Source organism: Mauremys mutica, chromosome 1, assembly GCF_020497125.1.
Source record: "Mauremys mutica isolate MM-2020 ecotype Southern chromosome 1, ASM2049712v1, whole genome shotgun sequence".
Classification (NCBI taxonomy): domain Eukaryota; kingdom Metazoa; phylum Chordata; order Testudines; family Geoemydidae; genus Mauremys; species Mauremys mutica.
Window position 1 is genome coordinate 171,479,473 of NC_059072.1, and position 24,310 is coordinate 171,503,782.

At 40.0% G+C, this 24,310-nt stretch overlaps 2 protein-coding genes across 2 annotated transcripts in view; both read left to right on the forward strand.

Moving 5' to 3' along the window:
- Positions 1-720: 720 nt before the first annotated feature.
- The window catches only part of CD96 (CD96 molecule), a 41,554-nt gene continuing 17,964 nt past the window's right edge, over positions 721-24,310 (forward strand). Inside the window, exons 1-8 of the mRNA XM_045001883.1 lie at positions 721-835; positions 4,730-5,161; positions 11,667-11,779; positions 13,413-13,638; positions 17,444-17,499; positions 20,617-20,707; positions 21,060-21,242; positions 23,482-23,535. Of these exons, the coding sequence (XP_044857818.1) occupies positions 769-835; positions 4,730-5,161; positions 11,667-11,779; positions 13,413-13,638; positions 17,444-17,499; positions 20,617-20,707; positions 21,060-21,242; positions 23,482-23,535 (1,222 nt within the window). The 5' untranslated portion in view covers positions 721-768. The remainder of the gene's footprint in view (positions 836-4,729; positions 5,162-11,666; positions 11,780-13,412; positions 13,639-17,443; positions 17,500-20,616; positions 20,708-21,059; positions 21,243-23,481; positions 23,536-24,310) is intronic.
- Positions 21,629-22,716, forward strand: LOC123378159 (cold-inducible RNA-binding protein-like). Its single transcript, XM_045031651.1, has 2 exons — positions 21,629-21,700; positions 21,783-22,716. The coding sequence occupies exons 1-2, from the start codon at positions 21,629-21,631 to the stop codon at positions 22,320-22,322; spliced, it is 612 nt and encodes a 203-aa protein (XP_044887586.1). The 3' UTR covers positions 22,323-22,716.

The window sequence follows — 24,310 nt, forward strand, 5'->3', positions numbered from 1 at the left end:
ACTTACAGGAGTAATCTTTACAAATTAGAGCAGTCCCATTGATTTCAACTGTTATTAGCAGTAGTAATAGTAATGGTTTTAGCAACACAGATGCTGTTAGCTCACATAATGTTGAACAGAGTTTTTCCTGCTCTACGCGGAGTCCAAACCGTGTTCCGCATCATGGCAATTAACATTATAGTACAGATGTGTTCATCAATAGTAAAATTTGCTCGCCTCAATCGGGCCTGAGAGGTTGAATTAACTTTGAGAACAAAATTCCTGTCTGCTCATTGATGGGTTCTTAAAAATGTAGGAGTACACTGCACAGCAAATAGTTGCATTTCTGTTAGTTACAATGCACCCCTGCTCTATACAGCACATAATATACACTTCTTAAACATTTAGGCTATTTTCAAGAAGTTTACATTTATCTTAATAACTGTGTCCATTCTGGAGTTCTATATAGAGAATAAGACCATGCACTGAGTTTTGGATGTGAGCTGTAGAATATATGTGGTTTTCAATTTACTGTTTAGACAGCATTTTCAGAGCGCATCTAGGGTTTATATTTTGAATAAATTAGGCATGATCTTTACAGAAAGGTTTTAAAAGATGAACTAATTTTACACACCAGATGTGAAAACCTCAGTTTCCTGTCGACGTTGCTCTTCTCTGAAGCCATACTGAAATGGTGTGTCTGGGTTGATCAGACGTGTTCGCGTAAAGTAGACTGGTTTGGCTTCCTTTACTAAGACAACTATGGAAATGTTAATGTAACACCAAGCGATGAAGATGGAGAAAAGGTGGCCTCCCTGTGCGTTGTATTTGTTCATCCTAACACATCGTGTTGCTGGTAAGTAAGTGTTTTATGGACTGAGCTTCTTTAATTTGGAAAAACCTGTTTTAAATTTCACATTAAGGCAAAAATCAAACTGCTAACAGTGATATTGTGTTTCAAGGCAACTTTTTCATAGTTACAGTAAGATACAGATAACTACTATTAAATGTTAACTAGATGTACTGACTAGCAAGTCAGCTTTTTCAAAGCTGTAAGCCATTTTCACAGTTTCTCTCATTGCAAAGAACTCACTCATTTTAGCAGAATATATGTTTTAGAAATGAGTGCTTCCCTCCTAATTGTGTGGGTTTTTAACTTCCTCTTCCCCTCCCCTCCGAAACGTGACCATTAATTGCAGAACCATGATACTGACAGCTTGGAAACCCTGGAAAGATTTTTTTCCCGTCTGTGCACTGTATTAAGGGCTTGCAACACAAGGTTGTCACTGGGAGTATGTCTCTACAGCAGCTGGTAGGTATGATTCCCAGCACGGACGGACAGACACACACTAGCTCTGTTCAAGCTAGCACATCAAAAAGAGCCATGTGACCATGGTAGCGAGTGCAACAGCTCAAGTTAGCTGACTGAGTACAGTCCCACCTGGACCTAGGGTGACCAGATGTCCCAATTTTATAGGGACAGTCCCAATTTTGGGGTCTTTTTCTTATATAGGCTCCTATTATCCCCCACACCCTGTTCCGCTTTTTCACACTTGCTGTCTGGTCACCCTACCTGGACTCCCGGCTATATACTTAGCCTGAGCTGCCACCTGCCCTGCTGTGGCCACATTGCTCTTAGCCTGCTAGATAAACCAGAGCTAGTATACGTATGTCTGCTCAAGCTGGGAATTGCATCTCCCAGCTCCTATGTAGACATGCCCCCAGAGCAAGGCCTTTTGAATATTAGAATAAGACTTTAGAGAAGGGAGAGCTACTGTTTCTGTATCAGGGGAGCTTAATCAAAACCAGCCTTGTTAAAAATTAGAGCGGGGCCTGAAACTCATAACCCTTCATTTGTGCATCCTGACCTTTGGGGTACTTAAAACCCAGGGCTGAGTGTGCGTATGAATGTTGTGGCTTGAGTCCAATTTCCAGTTCAAAAAATAAAGATTTTCCAGGTACTGCAAGATGTATCTGAGTATGTTTATCAATGACTGCATATAGATGGAGCAGGTCGGGAAATTTCCTACTGCTGTAACGGAAATTGATGATGATGATAAAAATGAAAAAAAAAATCTTAGTTTAGTTTAGATAGAGAGAAGAGCCAAGTAAGATGACTAATGAAAATCCATATTACATACATAGAAACAATTGTCAATATTAAATCTCAACAAAACAGAAGTTACGCCAAAATCCTTCAGTTGTTTATCCAGGCTAAACTCCCATTAAAGTTCCCTGCAGCTACAGGTGTTCTGCCCTAATAAAAATTAGAGCACTGAGGAAAACAGAACTGGAAGAGACCTTGTGGTTCATTTAGTCCAGTCCCCTAGTATTGGAGACAGGCCTGTCATATAATCCCATTCATAAATTTATCAAGCTCCCTCTTAGAAGTCCCTAGGTTGTTTGCCCTCAAAGTTCCTACTGGAAGGCTGTTCCAGACCCTCCCTCCTCTGATGATTAGAAAGTTTCTTTTAATTTCCAGCCTAAATTTAATCATGCCCAGTGCACACCAATTTATTCTGGTGCCAACATAGTCCTTCCACTTTAAACTTAAGTGTCTGAGTTGCCCATGCAGCACGATACTCTGAATGGGTGGAACATCTTGCAGGAAAAGGGGTTAAGTATGGACATACTTGTATCTTAATTATTTTTTTTTATGTTGGGGTAAAATTGGAGTTGTTAAAACAATTGGCAAGATTCCAGTGCCAAGATAAAAGAGCTGCTGCACACCTTTAGATAAAATGGACTCTGTTGATTTGGTGCTGTGTTAAGCAATTATTAAAAAAAAAAAGTTGAAGTATTAAAATGTTTATCCCAAATTCCTGCTTGATGTGGCTCTTTGTTCTAATATGTACTATTAAAAATAATTTTCATTGCAAGTTATCTGTCTGGAAACTACTTAAGTTATGGTACCTCTTGAATATAACAGATGCCTTTAGTAAGTAGAGGTCTTAGATCAGCCTCTGTCGTCATACTGGACAGATACTGAGATTTTTGTTTAGGCAAATCTTCCACTTAAATCTTAACTTGCCCACCTTACTCCCCTTTATTTTATTGTAAAGGATGTATATGATGGGGGTATTAAAATGCTGGAGCTAAGTGCACTTAACCTGACTATTCAGTCACATTGCTTTTCATGCTCTATTCACTTGGTTTCATATTTTGATTATTTTAGAACCAGTTTTTCTGCAATGAGCTCCTTGTGGGTTCAGAGACCTCTCCACACTGAACTCCTTGCAGGACAGGGGCATTCAACTGTAAGCCCTTCAGAGCCTGCATCTTGGCTTAATAGCTGTCAATATAGATCCTAAAGCACTATTAGCGCTGCGTAAATGACAAATGAGTCCACTGCTGCATTACATGTCCTTGGTCTGTACAGGCATTTAGGGGACTGTAGAACATAGAATCATAGAAGTCTGTAATGGACCTCGAGAGGTCATCTAGTCCAGTCCCCTGCACTCATGGCAGGACTAAGTATTATCTAGAGTCAGACCATCCCTGACATGGTTACATATAACATAAAATCAAATTGCTATGTCCCTTTAAAAATTCATAATGAATAAAATGACCTGAGGGTGTTGGCTGCAGGGTATGGGGAGGCACAACAAGCTTGGGAGAGAGATGTAATAAATATGGCTCTGACCGTAGCTAAACCATTTGGGAAGGGGGGGGGGAAGGGGTGCACAGTGAGAATTTACAAAGTGGTCTTTAAAGAAGGGGAGAGGCTAAAAAGAATGCTAGGGGGGAGTGAGCCCTACACCTGAGGGTGCTCATACATATCCATTTTTTCTGAAAGTTTCTCATGACTGCCAAATACCCTTTTATCTGAAGTATTTGTTGTATGGCACTGTTGTTTGGTTAAGTGGAGTTCTGCTGTAGGGGATTGCTCTGTGTAATGTCATCAATTGATAGCTACCTGGGAACTTCATGCATATAAATATGCTGCACTCCATGTCCCTTGGAACTCAACAGAGACAGTGGAGATATATCACAGAGTTCTTTTCCCCCAGGAGGAAAAAGAAAGAGAAAAGGTCAATTTCACTGTGGCAGCAGCTATTTTTATTTTTATTTTTATTTTTTTTAAGGCTGAAAACTTCTTTTCCTTTCACAAATGCATTAGCTCTGTATATATATGGTGCACAAAGGACCTCAAAGTGCCTCAGAAAATTAACAAACTGATAAACAAACCATACATGAGGAGGCTTCTTCCTCCAACACTGAAATACAACCTCCACGGCGGAATGCAGAAGCTGCCCAGCAAGGTCCATGTAAAAGAACACCTTTTCCTATTAAAACAGCAGGGGTAATTGAAAAAGGCAGAATGCAATTGCACAAAATAGAATTAGCAAGCAGGATTAATTACTTCTTGGTTCTTGCAAAGAGAGCTGTGGAATAAGCAGTCCTGGCTTCTGCTTTACATATCTCTTGAAAGATCTCCACCTACTAAGCTCCCCTTTCTCTTTGGGTAGTATGATGTAGTAACACTTCCCATCCTGTACAAGCTACTTGAGTCACTGCTTATTTTTTTCTCCAGTTTCTTTTCTGGAATCTGTACTAATGATTTACTATTTCCATCAATTGCTGAACCTTCTCACTGTACTTAATATTACAGTACTGTATTTTAGGCCCCAGCTTATTATTATATAGGTGTCTCTCTAGTGAAGGCACCAAACAGTGTTGAGAAGAAGATTTAAAGGGGAGTTGTTTATAAGCATTGCTTGACTTGACAATTGTTCTGTTGCTTTTTAAGGCCAGCTTGAAGGCACCATTATAAACACAGAAGCAGTCCGTGCTTTCCCTGGCAGTGACGTGACTCTGGAATGCAGCATCCTGAGCGCAGATTGGATCCATCTGACACAAACACAGTGGTCAAAGATCGATGATACACCACCCAGTAGAATAGCTGTATATAACCCTATGTATGGCATTACATACTTACCTTTTTCTAAGACTTCTTATAACTATTCAGTGGCTTTCAGTAAGACTCCCCGCCAGTGCTGGGTAGATGTTAACAAGACTTGGAGTTCCCATGATGCCGGAGCAAACCTGGTGGAATGCCAACGGTGGAGTCTACATTTGCGTAACGTTAGTCTCTCACTCAGTGGGCAGTATGAGTGTAGCTTTGCTACCTACCCATATGGGACAAAGGCTGCGGAAATTAATCTTACTATCAAGGCAGAAGGTAAGTGATATTAAGATACCTATTGTTTTTTGGGAACACTTAAGGAAAAAAACAGAACAAGTAAATGTTGTGAATATTTTTGCCTGGCTACATTCAATTTGCTCTGTAATTCCAGATGTGCACTTGTATTGTACCTCTGCTGCTTAGCCAGGTTGCTATCTCTGGTTTAGCTGTTGTCCGAGAGCCTGGTATGTCTTGCCTTTCCGTATGTAAACAGTACCTGGTGAGAAGCATAGCACAATTTAACTTCTGGGCAGGAATATTGGAGCAGGTTGATGGAAGGAACCAGGTGAGTGGCAGGGAGGAGGGATGATGTGTGTTCATCAGGGACAATTATGATATACTGGACAGAGAATGGTAATTGGGAAATGGGCTGGGCCATGCAGCATCCTAGGGATGGAGGACACCTGTCTTCCAAACATACTATACTCTGTGTGTGTTGAAATTATTAGTAAAGAGACTGATCAACAGAAGGGCTGAACACCCTCAATTCCCATAGACTGATGTGTGTAGTGTTAATGCTGGGTGTTTTTGAAAACCAGGCTGCAATGTCTACAGGTAGCTAACTTCCTCAGTTGAAGGGTATGTTTGGGAAATGGGGATTCAAACGTTTTCTGAGCCAGCTCTCAAACTTGCACTATGCTTCCTAGAAACAGCTAATAAATAGTAGAAGCAAAGGCAGGGCTGGCTGACTACATGCGAGTGACAGTTCAGTTCTTGTTGAACAGTTGCTTTATTGGAGGTCAGTAGGTTTGGTATGCAGAGGTTCCAGTTTTGATTTGGATGAATTCATACCAGTCCTGAGTTTGAACTAGCTCAAAAACTAAAGTCTGCTGAACTTGCCAAGTTTCATCTCTGAGCCATATGAGGTTAATGAGTTCCACCTGATTTCCACCCAGAATCATGAATATGATGCTTAGGAACTTGGTCCAGTTTGCTGGAAGGTTAGGGAACCTGGCTCAAAGTTTTGATCTGAATGAAAATCAGAAATCACATTAGTTTTGCCTGTTTTCAGATAACATGAAAAAAGTGAAGAAATGCGCTATTTTTATTTTAGGAAGGAATTTAGTTGTCCATATCAGCTGGGTTTTCTAGGTTGCTTAAAAAACAACTGAAATATGTGATTTCAAGTATTTAACAAACTACAGGAATGAAACAGGGAAGATGGCAGTGAGGACTCTGATTTGCCATTGCTTGGGCGCTATGTAACTTGTTGTACTTGTTCTCCTGTGTACTGCATTCATGTGCATGCAGACCCTGAGGAGTATTTGAAGGGTATAGGAAAGGTAAAAGATAGCGACATGTTTGTCCTTGCGTAGGATAGAAAAGAGGCACAAAACAGAATGGCAGCTGCTGCATTAAGGGTCACCTACCTGCCCCAAGGGCAAATACTGTTGACTCAGTGGCTTTAGAATTTGGCTCTAAGTTAGATCTTTTACCAAAAGGGCACATATGCTGGGATGTGCAAACTGAAACTGAGTCTCTCCAGGTTGGAGTTGTTGCTATGATTACATATGTAGAATGTGGCTTTGAGTCGCTCACATTTGTTTTTTAAGTTTCATGGACTAACATCTGGGCTGACCAGTCTCAAGAAACCCATCTGCATGGACTTGCTGAAACAAACAAGGACAAACTATCACTCTGGATCAAAAATATGAATACTAGGGTTGAAATGGCAATTGTTGGTTCATTGAGAAGATTCCATCTTAACTCATGGGTGCAGGAGGTTCCTTGGAGTTACTGCATAGTCTCCTCTTTGGGGATCTTCTTGCCATTTGACTAACAGCAAAAGGCAGATCAAATAAACTAGGGAAGAGAATTGAGACTATAAAGAATGTTAATAATGAATGAGTATAACTTAAAGAGAGGTTATAAACCCACCAGCCACTGTGAAAAGGACTGCACCAGCACTCTGTGCTATAGCCAAGGTGCACTTCTGACACCCCTGTGGGATGGAAAGTTCTGCTTCCATGCCATGGCTATGGTACAGCCCTAGATTGTGGAGAGCACTGGGTGGAGGAAATGAAGGGAATAGCTAGATAAGCATTTGACTAAAAGCTTATTCATTGTGCTGGGTTTTCTCTCTCCTTCTTAAAGAAATGAAGCCTTTCTCCTTACTGATGCAGACCTGCCCAACATTAGCATTACCATCAACATAGGTTAAAATGAGGACAACTATTGTTCACGTTCAGTGAGTTTCAGACTGGCTTTTTGCAGAAACAGCACAAACCAGCAAGCTGTGCTCTGCCCCCTACTAGAGCAAGCCAAACATATTACTACATTTATCAGTATGCCTATTGCTAATGTATATTTTAAGGGAGACAAAAATGGTGAATGGCAATCACGTAGGACCATAGCAGACAGTTTGTTACCAGAGAACTGAATCAAAGAACTGCAGGGAAAATAGAACTGTTGACACAGGATTGTGAGAATGCAGAGAGGTAGTCTTCAAAAATACCTCCTATGTCAAGAATTCATGTTTTAAATAGCTCTCCTGTTTGTCTATTGACCTTATTTAAACCTCACTGCCTGTAGCCTGCTGCATGACCTGTAACTTATCTGCTGACTCACCCAGACAGTTTAATTTCTCAAGTATATGGAGTGAATCTTTTGCTGTACTATTTCCCCTTTCTGGACTATCATGAAAAGCTGATCAGTGCCCTTTTGTAATGCAGTGATAGTGACATTTACCTTTTTGAGTGGTCCTTCCCCCATTGAAATACATACAACAGCTTCCTCTTTTGAGCTTCCGCAGAACATTCTGAGGGTTGCAAATCAGTGCTTTCATGACATGGGCTGCTCGCCGGCTCCTCGCCAGCTGTAACGCTGCACTTCGCTTCCAGATGTGAGAATTGTCATTGCAGACAACTGTCAGACACAGAGAGCCCACGAAGACTAAGAACCTGTGACTGAGGAAAAGCAAAAAGGAAAAAGTCTAGCACACGGTTATGTGAGCTAGATGTACCTTTGATGAATCTACTAGTGGAATCTAGTTCCAGAGCTGAAGAGCTTCTAGTCAGCATGCACTATTGCCTTCCTATAGGAAAGGCAGAAGGCTGCATTTTGTACTAGCTAACACTTCCAGGTGGCCTTCAAAGACATTGCTAAGTAGACCGTATATCATTCATCAGCCTGGAGGTGACAAGGGCATGGATAAATGGGAAAAATCCTTACTAGAATGAAGAACTGCAAACCCCGTGATTAGTCATAAAGATTCAGTGGGCCTTTGCTGTCACCTGAGAAAAGTAACAGAACAGATAAGATTTTGTGATGATGTACCAATATATAGGAAGCAGGCTTATCCCTATCATTTCTACAATATGCTTTTTCCTGTCTACCAGCATCACCTTTGTATTGCCTGGATTGATCCTAAACTAGCTGGGTTTCATCCAGGCTCTGGAAATACAAAGATAACAGAATCTAGGAGGAGCAATAGAATTGACAGTAGTCCGTTCATTGATGCTGCAGACTGAAATATGTCAGCCCCCTCTATTGGCCCCTGAAACATGGGGAACAGGAGAGAAAACAGCCTGGTGTGGTGACCTTGCACTGCAGAGCCTTAGGAAGGATGAACAGTGAATCTTCAGAGAAGCAAATGGAGTTAAGCTTCAGCAGTCCCATCCACCCCACCGGGTCTTGCAGACAATTCAGCAGTACCACTACAGGAATCATATCCAGGGACACTGAGGGAACTGATAAAACTAGCATGGGTGTCTGACCATACATCAGAGCAGAGCTTCAGCTTTAAAAAAAAAAAAGGATCTTGTGTTTGATGGTATTTCTTGATCCACATTTGTATTTAGTTAGTTATATAATTGCTCTACCCTTTAATGCCTGTATTTCAGCCTTGAAGTGCGGACACTATGGTGGAAAATATTGGCGGAAAAGAAGCTGAGTGCAGACACTTAGTTATTACTAGGACTGTCGATTAATCACAGTTAACTTAATTAAAGAAATTAATTGTGATTAAAAATAAATTGAGATTAATCACACTTTTAATCACAATGTTAAACAATAGACTACCAATTGAAATTTATTAAATATTGTGGATGTTTTTCTACATTTTCAAATATATTTCAGGTACAACACAGAATACAAAGTGTACACTGCTCACTTTATATTATTATTTTTATTACAAATATTTGCACTGTAAAAATGATAAAATAAATAGTATTTTTCAATTCACCTCATACAAGTACTGTAGTGCAATCTCTTTATTGTGAAAGTGCAACTTACAAATGTAGGTATTTTGTTACATAACTGCACTCAAAAAAACAAAACAATGTAGGCTCTAAAGTTTTACAAGTCCACTCAGTCCTACTTCTTATTCAGCCAATCGCTAAAACAAACAAGTTTGTTGACATTTACAGGGGATAATGCTGCCCTCTTCTTATTTACAACGTCACCTGAAAGTGAAAACAGGCATTTGCATGGCTTTTTTGTAAACTGGCATTGCAAGGTATTTATGTACCAGATATGCTAAACATTTGTATGCCCCTTCATGCTTCAGCCACCATTCCAGAGGACATGCTTCCATGCTGATGTTGATCATTAAAAAAATATATATGTTAATTAAATTTGTGACTGAACTCCTTGGGGGAGAATTGTATGTCTCCTTCTCTGTTTTACCCACATTTGGCCATATATTTTATGTTATAGAAATCTCAGATGATGACCCAGTACATGTTGTTCATTTTAAGAACACTTTCACTGCATATTTGACAAAACGCAAAGAAGGTACCAATGTGAGATTTCTAAAGATAGCTACAGCACTCAACCCAAGGTTTAAGAATCTGAAGTGTCTTCCAAAATCTGAGAGGGATGAGGTGTGGAGCATGCTTTCAAAAGTCTTAAAAGAGCAACACTCTGATATGGAAATGACAGAGCCGAACCACCAAAAAAGGAAAATCAACCTTCTGCTGGTGACATCTGACTCAGATGATGAAAATGAACAAGTGTCAGTCCATACTGCTGTGGATTGTTATCAAGCAAAACTGTCATCAGCATTGACACATGTCCTCTGGAATAGTGGTTGAAGCATGAAGGCACATATGAATCTTGAGCGCATCTGGCGACGCCGACTATAACAGTGCCATGCAAACACATGTTGTCAGTTTCAGGTGACATTGTAAATAAGAAGCTGTCAGCATTATCTCCTGAAAATGTAAACAAACTTGTTTGTCTGAGTGATTGGCTAAACAAGTAGTAGGACTGAGTGGACTTGTAGGCTCTAAAGTTTTACATTGTTTGTTTTATTTTTGAGTGCAGTTTTTTTGTACATAATTCTACATTTGTAAATTGCACTTTCACAATAAAGAGATTGCACTACAGTACTTGTATTAGGTGAACTGAAAAAATACTATTTCTTTTGTTTTTTTACCGTGCAAATATTCATAGTCAAAAATAGTAACATAAAGTGAGCACTGTACACTTTGTATTATGTGTGGTAATTAATAATAATAATTGGAGATATACCTATCTCCTAGAACTGGAAGGGACCTTGAAAGGTCATTGAGTCCAGCCCCCTGCCTTCACTAGCAGGACCAAGTACTGATTTTTGCCCCAGATCCCTAAGTGGCCCCCTCAAGGATTGAACTCACAACCCTGGGTTTAACAGACCAATGCTCAAACCACTGAGCTACTTTTGGAAAACATCCAAAAATTTAAATAAATGGTGCTGTATTATTCTTTAACAGTGCGATTAATCGCGATTAAATTTTTTAATCACTTGACAGCCCTAGTTATTACTATTTCAAGTGTACTGTTGTTATGAGAGAAGGAATGTGTGCTCAGACTGTTGCATCCATATCTAAATTTTGTTGTGTGATTACTAAACAAAACTTTCCTGGGCAAAGCTGCTATAGGAAGGGAAAAAAACAACATGATTGTATTAAAAAGAAAGAATCAATGGTAGAACAAGGATGGGGTGTTAGGAGTTCTGTGCTCCATTTCTAGCTGTGCCACTGTCTATGTGACCTGGATCAACTTGCTCAACACCTCTGTCTCTTTCCTTATTGGTAAAACAGGGAATATATTTAACTCGTATGAGATGATGCAAGGCTTACTCAGTGTTAGTAAAGCTCCTTGAGATCCTCAGATGAAAAGTACCAAAGATGGAAAAATTAGTGTTAAGGTTTATTCCAGTAGAAGAAATTAGAAGTTTCAGACTCTTATGTGTCTCAGAAGGAAGGAACAAACTCAGTTTTTTCCTCCTTTCCTTCTGAGAGTAAATCTTGATTATACAACTAGCAGAATTTATTTTGCAAGTACTCCATTACAATATTCCTGTTAAATTCAATGGCAATTTCAGGCATAGGGTTGCTTGCAGAATTGGGACTGTGGTTTTCAGTTAGCAAATAAGTCTGTAAAAGATTACTGTGCTTGAATGTTTAAACAATCAACAGCATAGGAACAGCAGAGCAATGCATATTTTGTTTTAAAGCACACCACATATTGTGCTAATAATTTTCTTTATTCTTCTTGTTTTTTGCCACAATTATAAAAGATGAGAAGCACTATAGGGTCGTGGAAATGCTATTAAACGAAACATTGGAAATTCCATGCCTTGAGAACATGACTTCTGTAAATTTGTCCAAGTATCCTGTGAAATGGCTAATGGTAAGTATAACTACCCTCCATTATTGGTTACAAAGTAAGGAAAAAACATAGCAAATAGAAATGTTATACTTTGCACAGGGGACTGCAAACAGTTAAAGTAAAGGTTTGTTAGACAAAAGGTATAGGTAATATCAGTACCTGAGTAAACATCAGACTGTGACAACAGGGAGGAAAAGCTAGAAATGCAGTGTCTCCACAGTTGACAAGCAGCATACATATCACTGGAAACAGTGTGTTAGAGAACAAAGAAAAAACATTGCTATGGTGGTTTAATTTTTGACAAAATAATTGAAACCAAAGAGAGTGTTGGAAAGGGTAGAGAAATTGGTAAATTGAATAACCAAATTAAAAAAAACAACAACCCTCTGCATCATTTTTTTTTAAAAGTTGTTAAATTCTTGCTTTGTTGGAGCACTACCAAATGTTCAACATCATGCAGGGTTATCTCATAATGTACTGAGCTGCTCCTGGTTGTTTGATAAGTAATGTATCTGGTGATTTCAGAAACAGAAAGTGAGACTACATATGGATATTTTTGCTCGCTGCTAACTTTCAATTTAAGAATGGGGAGAACAAAAGAGCTCTCAAACACAGTTGCCTAGGCATGTGAAAACACATACAAAACAAGTTTAGAAGCTCTTGGCTTGGAGTTGAACAAGTTATTTTATGCATTGCATGTTACTTTTTGCAGGAATCTTTCTATTTTTTCCAACTTTGTCTTGTAAGATTACTTTCAGTAGTTCAGAGATGAAAATGAGCAAACTACGTCCTTGGCACTGCTCATTAATTTCAGTACCTTGTTTGTTCTTTTGGGGGTTTATATCTGTTGGCACCGGTTACTCTTGAAAACCTCTAATTGATAGTGTCTTTGTTAATCTGACCTTCAAATATAAGCATAAGTTTTATTTTCTCCAGTGGCTTTATCCCCTTTGGCTATCAGTTTGGATCACCTTATACTACATTTATCCTAAACTTAGAAATTTTGTAGGGCAAGTCTTCACATTGTGCTAATTTATATTTGGTGATGTTAATTCAAACTATAAATTGGAAAAAAGAGCAAAGGTTCTTCATTTCAGACTGTGCAAGTACATGGCACATGTTGAGATTGTGTGTGTACAAATGCACAGAGAAAGGGAATCAATCTTAACTATAGGCATTGCTACTAGCTCTGGCACACAGGAGTAAAAAAGATGATGAAGTTCGGCTTTTCAATGAGTTTGGTGCAACTAGAAAAAAAAAAAATCAAAAGATTAAGAGAAGTCTCTAATTTTTCTCTAGTCTTAAATGTGCTAAAGTTGCTCAACACTGTGTGGAAGGGTAGCTGTAGGTGGGAAGGACACAATGTGGTTCATGTCTAAGCCACAGGACTACAATTCAGGAGACTTGATCATAATCTTCTCAACCAGCTACTCTGTGTCTATTTCCTCCATATGTAAAATGGAGATCATGACCATTTTTGTGACATGCTCTGAGATCCAGGAATTGAAAAGGCTATATGAGTGCTAAGCTTAAATGTTGCAACCCTAGAATGATCCCTGAGGCTTTGACTCAAAGAAGGTGAGAAGGAAATGGTTGTGATGGAGGGAGGGAGGAGTTTGTGACTGAAAGAAACATCTGTCTGTGTTTTAAACAGGGGGAAAATGGACGTGAAGGAACAACTCTTATAATCAAAGAGTTCTACCACCAGGATGTGAATAAGACTGATAGCCTATTGTATAAGGAAAGAATTCAGCTAGGTCCAGACAATGCACTAAAGATTTCCCCAATCAAAATTGTTGACGATGGCAAGGTGTTCTCTTGCCGTGTGATGTACCATCCTGAAAGAATCCTGACGAACATCACCAAAGTGAAAGTATTTGGTAAGCGGTTTATGACGACTCTTCCTTTTTGCATTATAAAGACTTGTGATTCATGCTACGCAGACAGCCATTTTGTTCTTGTGAATTACTTCAGAAAATAAATCCACATTTCTTAAGAAACATTTAAGACCAAATTTCCAATGATTGGTGCCAACACCTGCAACACGGAGGAACGAGTCTGTGGAAAGTACCTTACTGGGTATACAAATAGACACTCAACATGCAAACAGGTGTGTAAGTAGCTCATCTGTATGTGCAAGTTTGCATGGTAACAGCTGGGCATTCATGCACATTCACAGTCAAGCTCATTGTGCCCTTGTTACTGAGATCATATAAAATTGTAGCCCTTATTGGCTTATGACCAGTTCAATTATATATCACGGCTAAGATTTTAGTAAGTGATTAGTGATTTTGGGTGCTTTTTTTTTTTAAGGCCTAACCTGAAACACATTAAAAGGGCCTGATTCTCAGAAAATTACTGATCCATGCACCCTCTGAAAATCAGAGCCTTTTAAGTTGTCACAGACTGGGCACCCACAAAATGAGGCATCCCATATCACTATTTTGTCAAATCATGGTCTGTTCTGTTTCAAACAGTGTAGGAAATCTACTGCTGAAATACAAGTGGACAGCATTGTTTGCTGTGTCAAAGACATGGGGAATTGTGAGAGGGATTAATTTGCTTATAGTACACTGAGTCTTTGAAGGTACAACTCCAGGGTTGCTAAAATGAATGAGCATCTTGTGGAGGTGCTGTCAACATATCCATTATATAACCACCTGCTCTCAGGAGTCTCAACACATCTCACACTGGGCCGATGCTCAGAATGCAAAGATTCAGCAGGAAGCAATATTTTTCAAAAAAGGAAACTCTTTTGGGCTGTCACACGCTGAGGTGAGACACAAAAATAGAAGTTGATGGTTTGAGATTTCCTCTTGTGCTTGTGTGAATCAGAAATGGCTTTTACGTTTAAAAAGTGACATTTGACAAATAATTAGTGTAACCTGGATAGTCCCTTGAGCACTGAAAAGTATTGAAACCACTGCAATTAGAATAGCCCCTTGTTCTGCGTATGATAAGTAAGACATTAATATCCTTTGCTTGCTGTTCATGTAAACTTGTGTCAGGGTGGCTGTGCACAGAGACACGTACACCAGCATGTTAGCAGGAAATGGGAGGGGGCAGAAGCAGAGCAGACTTCAGAATAAACTAGACAAACCAAAACCTTTTGTTATGCTCTTTGAGGGCCCTGCAGTAGCCTCAGCCCAATCCCCAGCAATTGGACTGGAGGAGAAGGGCACTGTGCCTTATATAGCTTCTGTCTTGGGCACTCTTCCCCTCCTGGTTCCCAGTCGGCAGAAAGGTTGGAGGGGGATTCAGAAGCTGACTTGAGGTCTCTCAAATCTTAGTCACACATGTTCAGAAGGCAAACAGAGTGCAGATCAGAGGGACTGAAGCTTGCTTCTCTTTCCCCTTGTTTATATTTAATATTTTATCAGGTGAAAAGACAAGTGTTCACTCTCCTTTCTCCTCCACTATGGTGCATGTGTATGTCTATATTTTTATTACCTGGGAGCAGTGTCGGTATATGTGCTGTATACAATACTATGGGATACACTCTGTCCAGCTGTTCTCCTTTTACACCTCAGACATGGTGCAGAAGGAGCAGAGACTGAATACAATTATTGCTATTAGAGTCCCTAATAGGCATCATTCATTCCTAGCATAGGAGCTGGGATGGGGCAAGCAGGGGGAGTGGCCATAGCACACCAATTCAGCACTCCCCAGATCTCATATGGTCACTTGGGGATGACAACTAGCCATCTCAGGTTGCAGCAGCCCCTCCACTATGGATACTGCACTGGAGCTGGACAGAGAATGAGGGAGCTGTAGCTTTCTCCCTAACAGCCCTCCCCATCTCACTGCTGTGTCCCGTTCTAACTTGGCACAGCAGAGACTATGACCCTGTGTGTAAGAGTCAATGATAGCAATTAAGTGTTATAATGGGTCTATGTTACAGTTCAAGTAAGATATGATATAAAAGCAAAGCCAGGGACCTGATGGATTTATCTAGCGCTCCCCCTCATGCCCAGTAAAACATCAATAAGCAGTTGAGGGGCGTTAATAGAAGACTTCTGGAACTATGTGCATAGTGAACGTGCCTTTTCTCGAACTGAGTGCTCTGAGATAAGTTAGCGAGAATTGTTGTTTTTCAAGTTTAACTTGCCAATGATTGACCAGTCAAATAAAAGTCCAACAGCAGAAATCACTGTGCTAGATACTGAATTCCTCCTGGTCCCAAAACATCTGTAAAGATCCTAGAAAGCTAAATGGATGCCAAACAATTAATAGAAGCTTAGAAGTTAGATGGAAAATTCATTTTCCTGTAGATGCAGGATTGAATAGTTGCACACTAAACAGAATATCATGAAACAGAGAAAATAGCATGGCCAGAAACCAACATGGACTTGGGAAAAAATGTGTCCAGCTGTGATTTAAAATTAATATATCCAAGGGAAGTGGGCAAAAATGGCTAAGATATAATAAATTCTGGCCTAATCTTCACCCAATATTCAAAATTTCTGAGGTTTGAAAAAGTGTGGCTGTTTTCTTCCCAGCCCGTTGTTGTTCATTCTGCTGTGCTGCCTAGTTAAAGCTATGGTAAGAAGCAGAATATCTAAAAGCACCAGCCTCCCAGTACAATATCTAGAGACAATAGCGAGAACCCTCCAAAAACCAGAAAAACCAACAAACCACAACATGTCACACACAAGCAATACCCAAACCCCTGAAAGTAAAACCTGAGCCAGTCCAAGTAAAACAAGTCAGCAAAACTGAATACACATGCAAAAGATTCCAAGAGCAATAAGATGTGACAAAAGAAAGCCAAGTTGTGGATGAACTTATCTGAACACAACAGCTTTGCATTATTCTGATGTGACAGACAGATGTGGGCAGAATTCCTCAGTGAAGTAATGCCATAGTGCTATAGAGGTGACATGGGCAAACATTTTGGGATAGAGAGTAAAGGCAACAAAGCTGAAATCTGGAAAGATGTAAGCAGAAAATAGGAAGAACCAAAATTCTCAGAAGAAACCCTTGGTTACCTGAGATTTCTAGTCCAGTTTTGCAGCCAAAAGAGGGCTAGAGAGTAAGGTACTGTTGAGATACGCATTTAATTTTGGGGGGGTGGTTTAGTCCAAATTTTTTGAGGTTCATTGTTCACTAGCCACAATCTGTCTGAAGGGTTGATAACTAAACCAATAAGTCCTTAGACATTATTAGTGACCTGACCATTCCCTGGTGCAAGAATGCACCTTTTATTTTTGAATGATAATTCAGCGACTTGTTTTAAAAAGAAAAAAAATCATTTAGACAGGCTTAAAAATATATGCAAGCTCATGTTAGTATAGTCACCTGTACTCAAATGAAGTACATTGATGGCAAGAAAATGCTCCTAGTCTTCCTCCTCCTGTGGCTATGACCATCATCATTCTGTATATAAGATGTTATGAACTAATTTCTTGAGTACATATGTCTCAGATACTAGAATCATTAAAAACAGTAAGATATGTTACAGATCTTGTAATTGCTACTTCTAGTATATCCTAAGTGTCAGCCTCTTCCCCTCTTCATCAGTATTTAGTGTGTACTAACAACACATGTATGTAGTCATTATAAAAAAGGCATATGTTGATCTTGGTATCAATTTTAGGAAAGACAATACTAAGACTCTTCCGAGAAGCTAAATTACTGTGGTTATTGCTGTCAGTTTCGTTAACATGTATTTTATTTGCTTTTCAGCCAAGCCGGAAATCTCCATTACCTTCCAAAATAATTCCAGTGGCAGCGTTGGGGAGGTGAGTGATTAGAATTGACAGAATGCTCAGAGACCACAGGAAGTCACATCAGTGATTTAAGTTCAGTATTTCATGTTCGTTCATCTGAGCTATTAGTGAACCAGCGTATTGGTTTGGAGCAGTGTGCTTTAACTAGACATAAAGAACAACTATTGCCTGCTACTGATTGTAAAAAATCCCAGAACATTTTTGCAAGAGTAAGTACGTTGACGCTTGACTGCACCTTCATACGCATCCGGGAGGGAGTTGTTGAGGATGATCCAAGAGGATATTACTAGCAGTTTTGGTGATAAGAAACTGAACAAAGGAAAATTGAGGCTGTTTATCAGGAAAAAATGTCTTTATAGAAAGCTCTATTTGGCTGTGGAACAGCCTCACAGGGGAACTGATGGAAGTTCCCCAAATCACTTGAATAATTAGCTACTAATGGTTGATTAACATTGATTGTTGATAGGGTAAAAATGAGATGAGGCAAAATACCAAAGTTTGGTGTTTACTGTAGGGAACAATTCTGCATGGCCTTTGGGGGTGTAGGGTAAGGGGAGATGAGCACGAACAAAATCAGAGATAACAGAACTGGTAAGCTTGTGAAAAATAGACAAAATGCAAATCCAAATCCTTTGCTAGTGGGCCTCTTGGGCGAAAGAAGAATTTCAGCCAAACCCTAGGCCTGATGAATTTGTCACTGGATTGATCGGGATGAGGCTGCTGTTTTTCCCCAGCTACGTCCATCCCAAACCATTGAAAACACTTTCGAAATTGGTGTGAAGCTCAGTTTTTCCTTGAGATTTTAAGCCAAACCCTAGGTTCTTGCAATAGCGATGTTCCAATTATAGAAAACTCATAACTCAATTATTGTGTTACCCAATCACGTTTCCTTCTGTTATCTGCTGGTGGAAGGAGGCAGGGAGATTGTCTTTCCACATGGATAGATTCCTGGAAAGCCAGCTGATTGTATGAACTGCAGGCACTAGCGTGCTGGGAGTAGTACTGCCTAAAGACATTGAATAGCATGTTTGCCACGTCACTGAGCACAGCTAGGCAAAAGTGGCTGTGGAATCAGTATTTTTTAAAAGGAGCTGGAATTCCACTTTGTACTCAAGTTGTTTCCAGTTATGTAACAGTCTCCCTGGGGCTTTTTTACCAGCCAGTGCAAGTTGAAACAGCCCTTTAGCTACTCTAACTTCCCTTGGGCTCCGACCAGTCCTGGCTACCCCCAACTGGCAGACGAGGCCGTGGGAGAGACCCGGCCCCAAACATTGGTGGAGCCGGGCCCCCAGGCCCTGAATATTGCTGGAGCCTGGGCACCACAGGCCCATACAACTCACCGCCTCTGCCAAGATTAAGGTGGAGGTGTCCATGTAGAGGTGACACAATACCACGACTTATGTTTGAAAAGTGCATCCTGTGTCTTAAATTGCCACACTCGTTGCCTAATGGCAGCCCTACTGAGTTTCTAAGGCACATCTCTCCATCTATCACTACCCTCTGCCCACAGTAATGTAGCTAGGGCACATGGCTCACGTTGTCAGCGGAATCTTTACCCAAATCTTACACCTCAGATCATATTTAGTATAAAACGGATCAGTCGCCCAATGACCAACTGATGACAGCATTCTCATGAAATCTGTCTGCATAGTTTTTGACCAGCCAGTTTTAACCTTTTGATACGTAGACACCTGAAATAAGTTCTGTGAACTGAAGAGTCTGTTCTAACCTACATAAGCCACATCCATCCTGCTTTCAGATTAGCCACATGTCAGACACAACGCATAGAACTGTCATCATTTCCCCCATGACCTATTTCAGTGCTGAATTTTCAATACCACAGTCTCGTTTGCACCATTCTGCTTATTTTCAAGAGGTTTTACTTCTTCTCCCGCACCTCCAAATATTGAATACCTTCCTCCTCTGTTTTAGCCCCCCCAAAGGAATAAAATCCAGTCTGGACAGCACTTGCCATTAAGAAGCACTGATAAATGAGATTATAGTTAAGAAAGGACAAAGGGCTGTGAGGAGAACAGAAGGAAAAAAATCAAGTACAGCATGATTTCAGAGATGACTTATGACAAGAAAAATATTTCAGTCTCCATCCTGAATGTGTGGTTTGTAACCATTGTGACGCATTTGGTGTCAATTTACATGCCTTGCTTTCTTCAGAAGGGATGGATGTGTAGTGTGTGGCTACCCCATAATAAAAGAAGCTTCTTACTTTTAAAGTAGAAGAAGGCCGAGCTTCCTTTAGCACTTCAAAATGTTACAACAAAATTCATCTAGTGCAACGCACAGGCAGCACTGGCATGATGAGGCTCCACATGCTCACTGTCAATTGATATGCCTATGCCCCAATGTGGAGGCACCCCCTCTAGAGAGAGGCTAGTCCAATCTTCAGGTCTACCCAGTCTTTGCCTTTTATTGTCTGCCACGAAACCCAATTAGGGGGTAAATGTGTCATATGCTTGGGAGTAAGTATGCTCTGTCCTTTGCTATTCAACGTAGGGTGCAACACATAGGCTTATGGTGTCTCTGTAATCTTTGACATATGTGTGCCCAGTTCTATGATAGCTAGTTCTATGTACTTGGCACATCCTTATGCCAGGCAGTCTTTCTGAGGACCTATCAGGAAATCTGAAATAAAGGAGGCAGTGCCCTAAACTTCCCTTTTTCTTTAGTGCATTGTCTGGACCTAGCTGAATTCTTTCCTTATACAATTGTTTTTTGGGTTTTTTTAATATGGATATCTATCTATCTGCTAGGAACAGTACTGAGAACACCATCCCATCTCTCTCAAGCCACTAACAGAATTGGATAATGAATTTAAATCCTCCCAACCTGGCCCAGCTTTCACTCAAAGATCTATATTGAGGGTGAAATGATTATACATTCCATTTAGCAGTCCCTTGAGCTTGATAAATCTTACCTTTACTTTAGAAATAGAAAGAACTAGATAAGAAATGTCATCATCCTAAAAGAGAAGTAAATGGTTGTTACTAAATGGGAATGGGCAATATGTTAGTACAATTTTTTATTATTATTTTTGTAATGAATATTTCAGTAATGCGAATCAAGTCAGAAATGTTTAGACTAATAACTTGACTTATTCTTACTATCCTATAGGCTAGTCTTACCTGTATTGTAAGGAAGGCATTTCCCAAGCCGAGCCTCACATGGTATGTGGATAGAGAGATTCTTAAAGACCAATTTGGAGGTAATAAATGTTAATCAGAAATAATATTCTTATAAGCCAAAAGAAAAGCAATTGGTGCTGCATTATGCATGTTAGATGGAGGGTTGTGGGTACTCGTTTCAGTGCAGAAGGAACATCCCTACTTCCAGTGAAGAACAGCTGACAAGCAGTGATGGCTCCCTTGCAACAATTCCATTCATGGAAATGACAACTTGGAACAATCATGTTTATCTGATTAAATCTTTGTACCAGATCTGAGTTAAGAAACCTTAAGCTGTATGGGTTTGTTTTTCAGAGCTAGCATTTCGCACAGTTCTGATTTATGGGACAGGGCATAAAAGAAGGACTAATGGCTTTTCCATCTTACTTTCAGGAATATCTATTGAAGCTGAAAATCTAAAAGATGGTGAAGGTTTCTATGAATTGAGATCAATACTGAAGATACAAAGTACAAACCAGTCAGACACTAATCAGACTTTCTGGTGCATGTGTAGTTTTCCCTTCCAAGGGAATAAAACGTGGAATATTTCATCGGGAGAAATAGTAATTTCTTCTGGTAAGTCATCTTTAATTATGACACATCTGAAATCTAAAATATTCAGAACACAGAATGCATTGAGCTTTCTGTAACTTAAAGAAAAAAAATACCAGGCTCAGGGAAATACAAGATTGTATGTATAGAACTTACATGAGCATGTGTCAGGCAATACTGCGTTCGCAGTTTCAAGGTAAGATCTTAACTGTGCTAAGGATCTGTCAAATATAAACTACAACAGCTTAAAAAAAAAGTTGGCTTCCGCACATGTGGAAGGAAACTCATTCCATTTACTCTTACACCACTGCCTGCAACAGTCTTGAGCTAAGTATACACTGGCTTAGCTACAAGGCACCATTACATTATTATTAACAAGCACTTTTCAGTGTGCACTCCTGGGGAAAGGCATGCATGTGCGCAGTGAAGCTGTCTGGAAAGTCAAACCTCTGAGAGTTAAGGCCAGATTATGTGCAGTGAGAGTAAGGGATGAAAAAGGCTCTGAAGACAGTCAAACCAATAGGTAGGATGGGTGGAGCCCCCTCTGCATTCCATTAACACCAGCTGGGTGCCTTGGATTCCACTATTGTGGGAGATGAATGGGGAACTGCCCTGCAACTGAGTTTTGATACCAATGAACAGTCACTGGAGCAAGTCTTTTCCAAATACGGACAGATATCTGAAGTGGTCGTGGTGAAAGACCGAGAGACCCAGCGGTCCAGAGGCTTTGGGTTTGTCACATTTGAGAACATAGATGATGCTAAAGATGCAATGATGGCCATGAATGGAAAATCTGTTGATGGGCGTCAAATTAGAGTTGACCAGGCAGGTAAATCATCCGAAAACAGATCCCGTGGATATAGAGGGGGTTCATCAGGTGGCAGAGGCTTTTTCCGTGGAGGCAGAGGTCGAGGGGGCCATGGCTTCTCTAGAGGAGGTGGAGACAGAGGCTATGGAGGAAGCAGATTCGATTCCAGAAGTGGTGGATATAATGGGTCTAGAGACTACTATAGCAGCAGCAGGAATCAAGGTGGCTATGGTGACAGGTCATCAGGAGGGTCCTACAGAGACAACTATGACAGTTACGCTACACATAACGAGTAAAAATCCTTCCTGACTCAAGATCGTCCTTCCAATGGCTGTATTTATAAAGATTTTTGGAGCTTCGCTGAAATCGTTATTGTGTAGTACATCTACTTGTATTTTCACTTTTGTAGTATTATCAGTTCTGATCTTGTCAAACACAGCCTGACAGCTTCTGATATAAGATGGTCTGATTAGACTTTTCTTTAAGAAAGCTCTGTTTCGAAGTGTTTTTAATCTTTTTTGAAAGCACTACGGATTTTATTTTATCCTCTGTGATAAGCCAAGGTGTTTTTTTAAGAGTTGTGAAGTTGGGGCCCTAATTCAGTTTTTTGAGATAGAAAAGGACCTTTAATTCAATGTTCACTAGAAGCTGAACAAGCTGTGGACTTTATATTTTTTTTAAAAGTGCATTACGTAGTTGAAAGCCTTCATGGACATGGGGTCATAGCAGCCTAGAGAGTAACTGCATTCCTGGGGATGCTGTAATGGCTGTGGGGCATCTCTTTTCCCACTCCGTAATTAAGGAAGGGGTAGCAGTCCACTGGCACTCAGATGCATGTGCACTGTTTCTCTGCCACCCTCGTTCCTCCCTAGTGCACAGACTTTGTATTTGTCGCTGTGATGGGGACATGATTCATTCCTTAGTGACCAATTCCTACTATGTATGTCCAGTCTTAACTTTCAAATGTTAATGACTTTGTTGCTTTGCAGCCAGTGTTGGTCACATTTAGTTCTGGGTGTGCTTCCCAGTGAAGAATGTTTACATGCCAAGATTCAAATCTCAGCCATTTTGAAAGGTTTCTGCAGGGGAGATAAGTGTGTGGAGGGATTGTCAGATGTATATAATTTAAAATAACTGAAAAGATTTTTTTAAAGTAATCTTCTTTTAAAACCCCAAATATTGATAATGTCAGCCCCACAGTGAAGTTGTATCAACAATCAATCCAATCAAGGATTTCCAAACTTGACTATAGGATTGACTAATACCAACATAGTGCTCCTCTATGCAAAAACTTATGATTTTTTTTTAAAAAGGAAATATCATAGTGGTACTGAGATAGCTGCAATGTGATGCTTTTACCTTGTGGCACACCACAAGTGAATTATTTTTAAGATCTTATTATAAACACAAGTTTATTGTCTTATTTAAGAACTGATTTTATTTGGCTATTCCCAGGCCATGTATATAACAAAGGGCCATTTCCAGCTTTTACAACCACAGCTACAAAAGGTAAGATAAATTACTCTTCACTACATTTAGTACTGTGTTGTTTGTTTTCCAACTGGTGCGCCCATATAGGTGCACAAGTTTCTAATGCTCTGTTTTCCTGCTGGAATAGTGGGCACCCAAACTTGCCATAGCATTTCTGGATGGACTGAACAGCATAGTTAGAATACTCTGCTTTTGTGCAATTATCAGAAGTTCAGAAAATAACAAAAGACTTAATTGTGGTGCTACCATCATAGTTGCACCATTTTGAGCTGTGATCTATCATAGCTAATTCTCATAAGCTAAGCAGAAGGGAGCCTACTTACTCTTTGAATGGGAGGTATTTTAAGGATCACTGAAGGTGCTTCTGGAAGTTTGGGTTGGCAGTTGAATAGGTGGCTCTCAGTATTGAACTTATGCCTGAGAAGAACATTAGGTGGCTACTGTGCTCTTAACAACATTTCATTCATGTGATTAGGCACACTATCGAGGTCCTATACACTTGTGATTTTTAAAGAGTTGATGGCACATTTCACAACAGTCTGCTTGTTAATTCAGGCATCTGTTTTGACCAAATTCTTGCTTTCTGCCACTGTCAGTTCTGCTGATAGTTTCAGCTAGACAAATTATTCTTCACGTCCCCAAACCTTGCTGCTGTTGAGTAGTATTGTTGGAGCAAATACTCCAGTGTGTTCCACACTAGAGATGACTACATTTCAGTGATTTGTTGAGTGATCTGCCTGTATGTATATATGTATGTGTCTATGTAGGTCTGTATGTATATAGAAGAATCGGT

Excerpts from the sequence above, each read along its gene's own strand:
- LOC123378159 (XM_045031651.1), top strand. The coding sequence starts at position 21,629 with ATGCATGTGCGCAGTGAAGCTGTCTGGAAAGTCAAACCTCTGAGAGTT. Across the intron at positions 21,701-21,782 it reads CCAGATTATGTGCAGTGAGA|CTGGGTGCCTTGGATTCCAC; the intron begins GTAAGGGATGAA and ends CATTAACACCAG.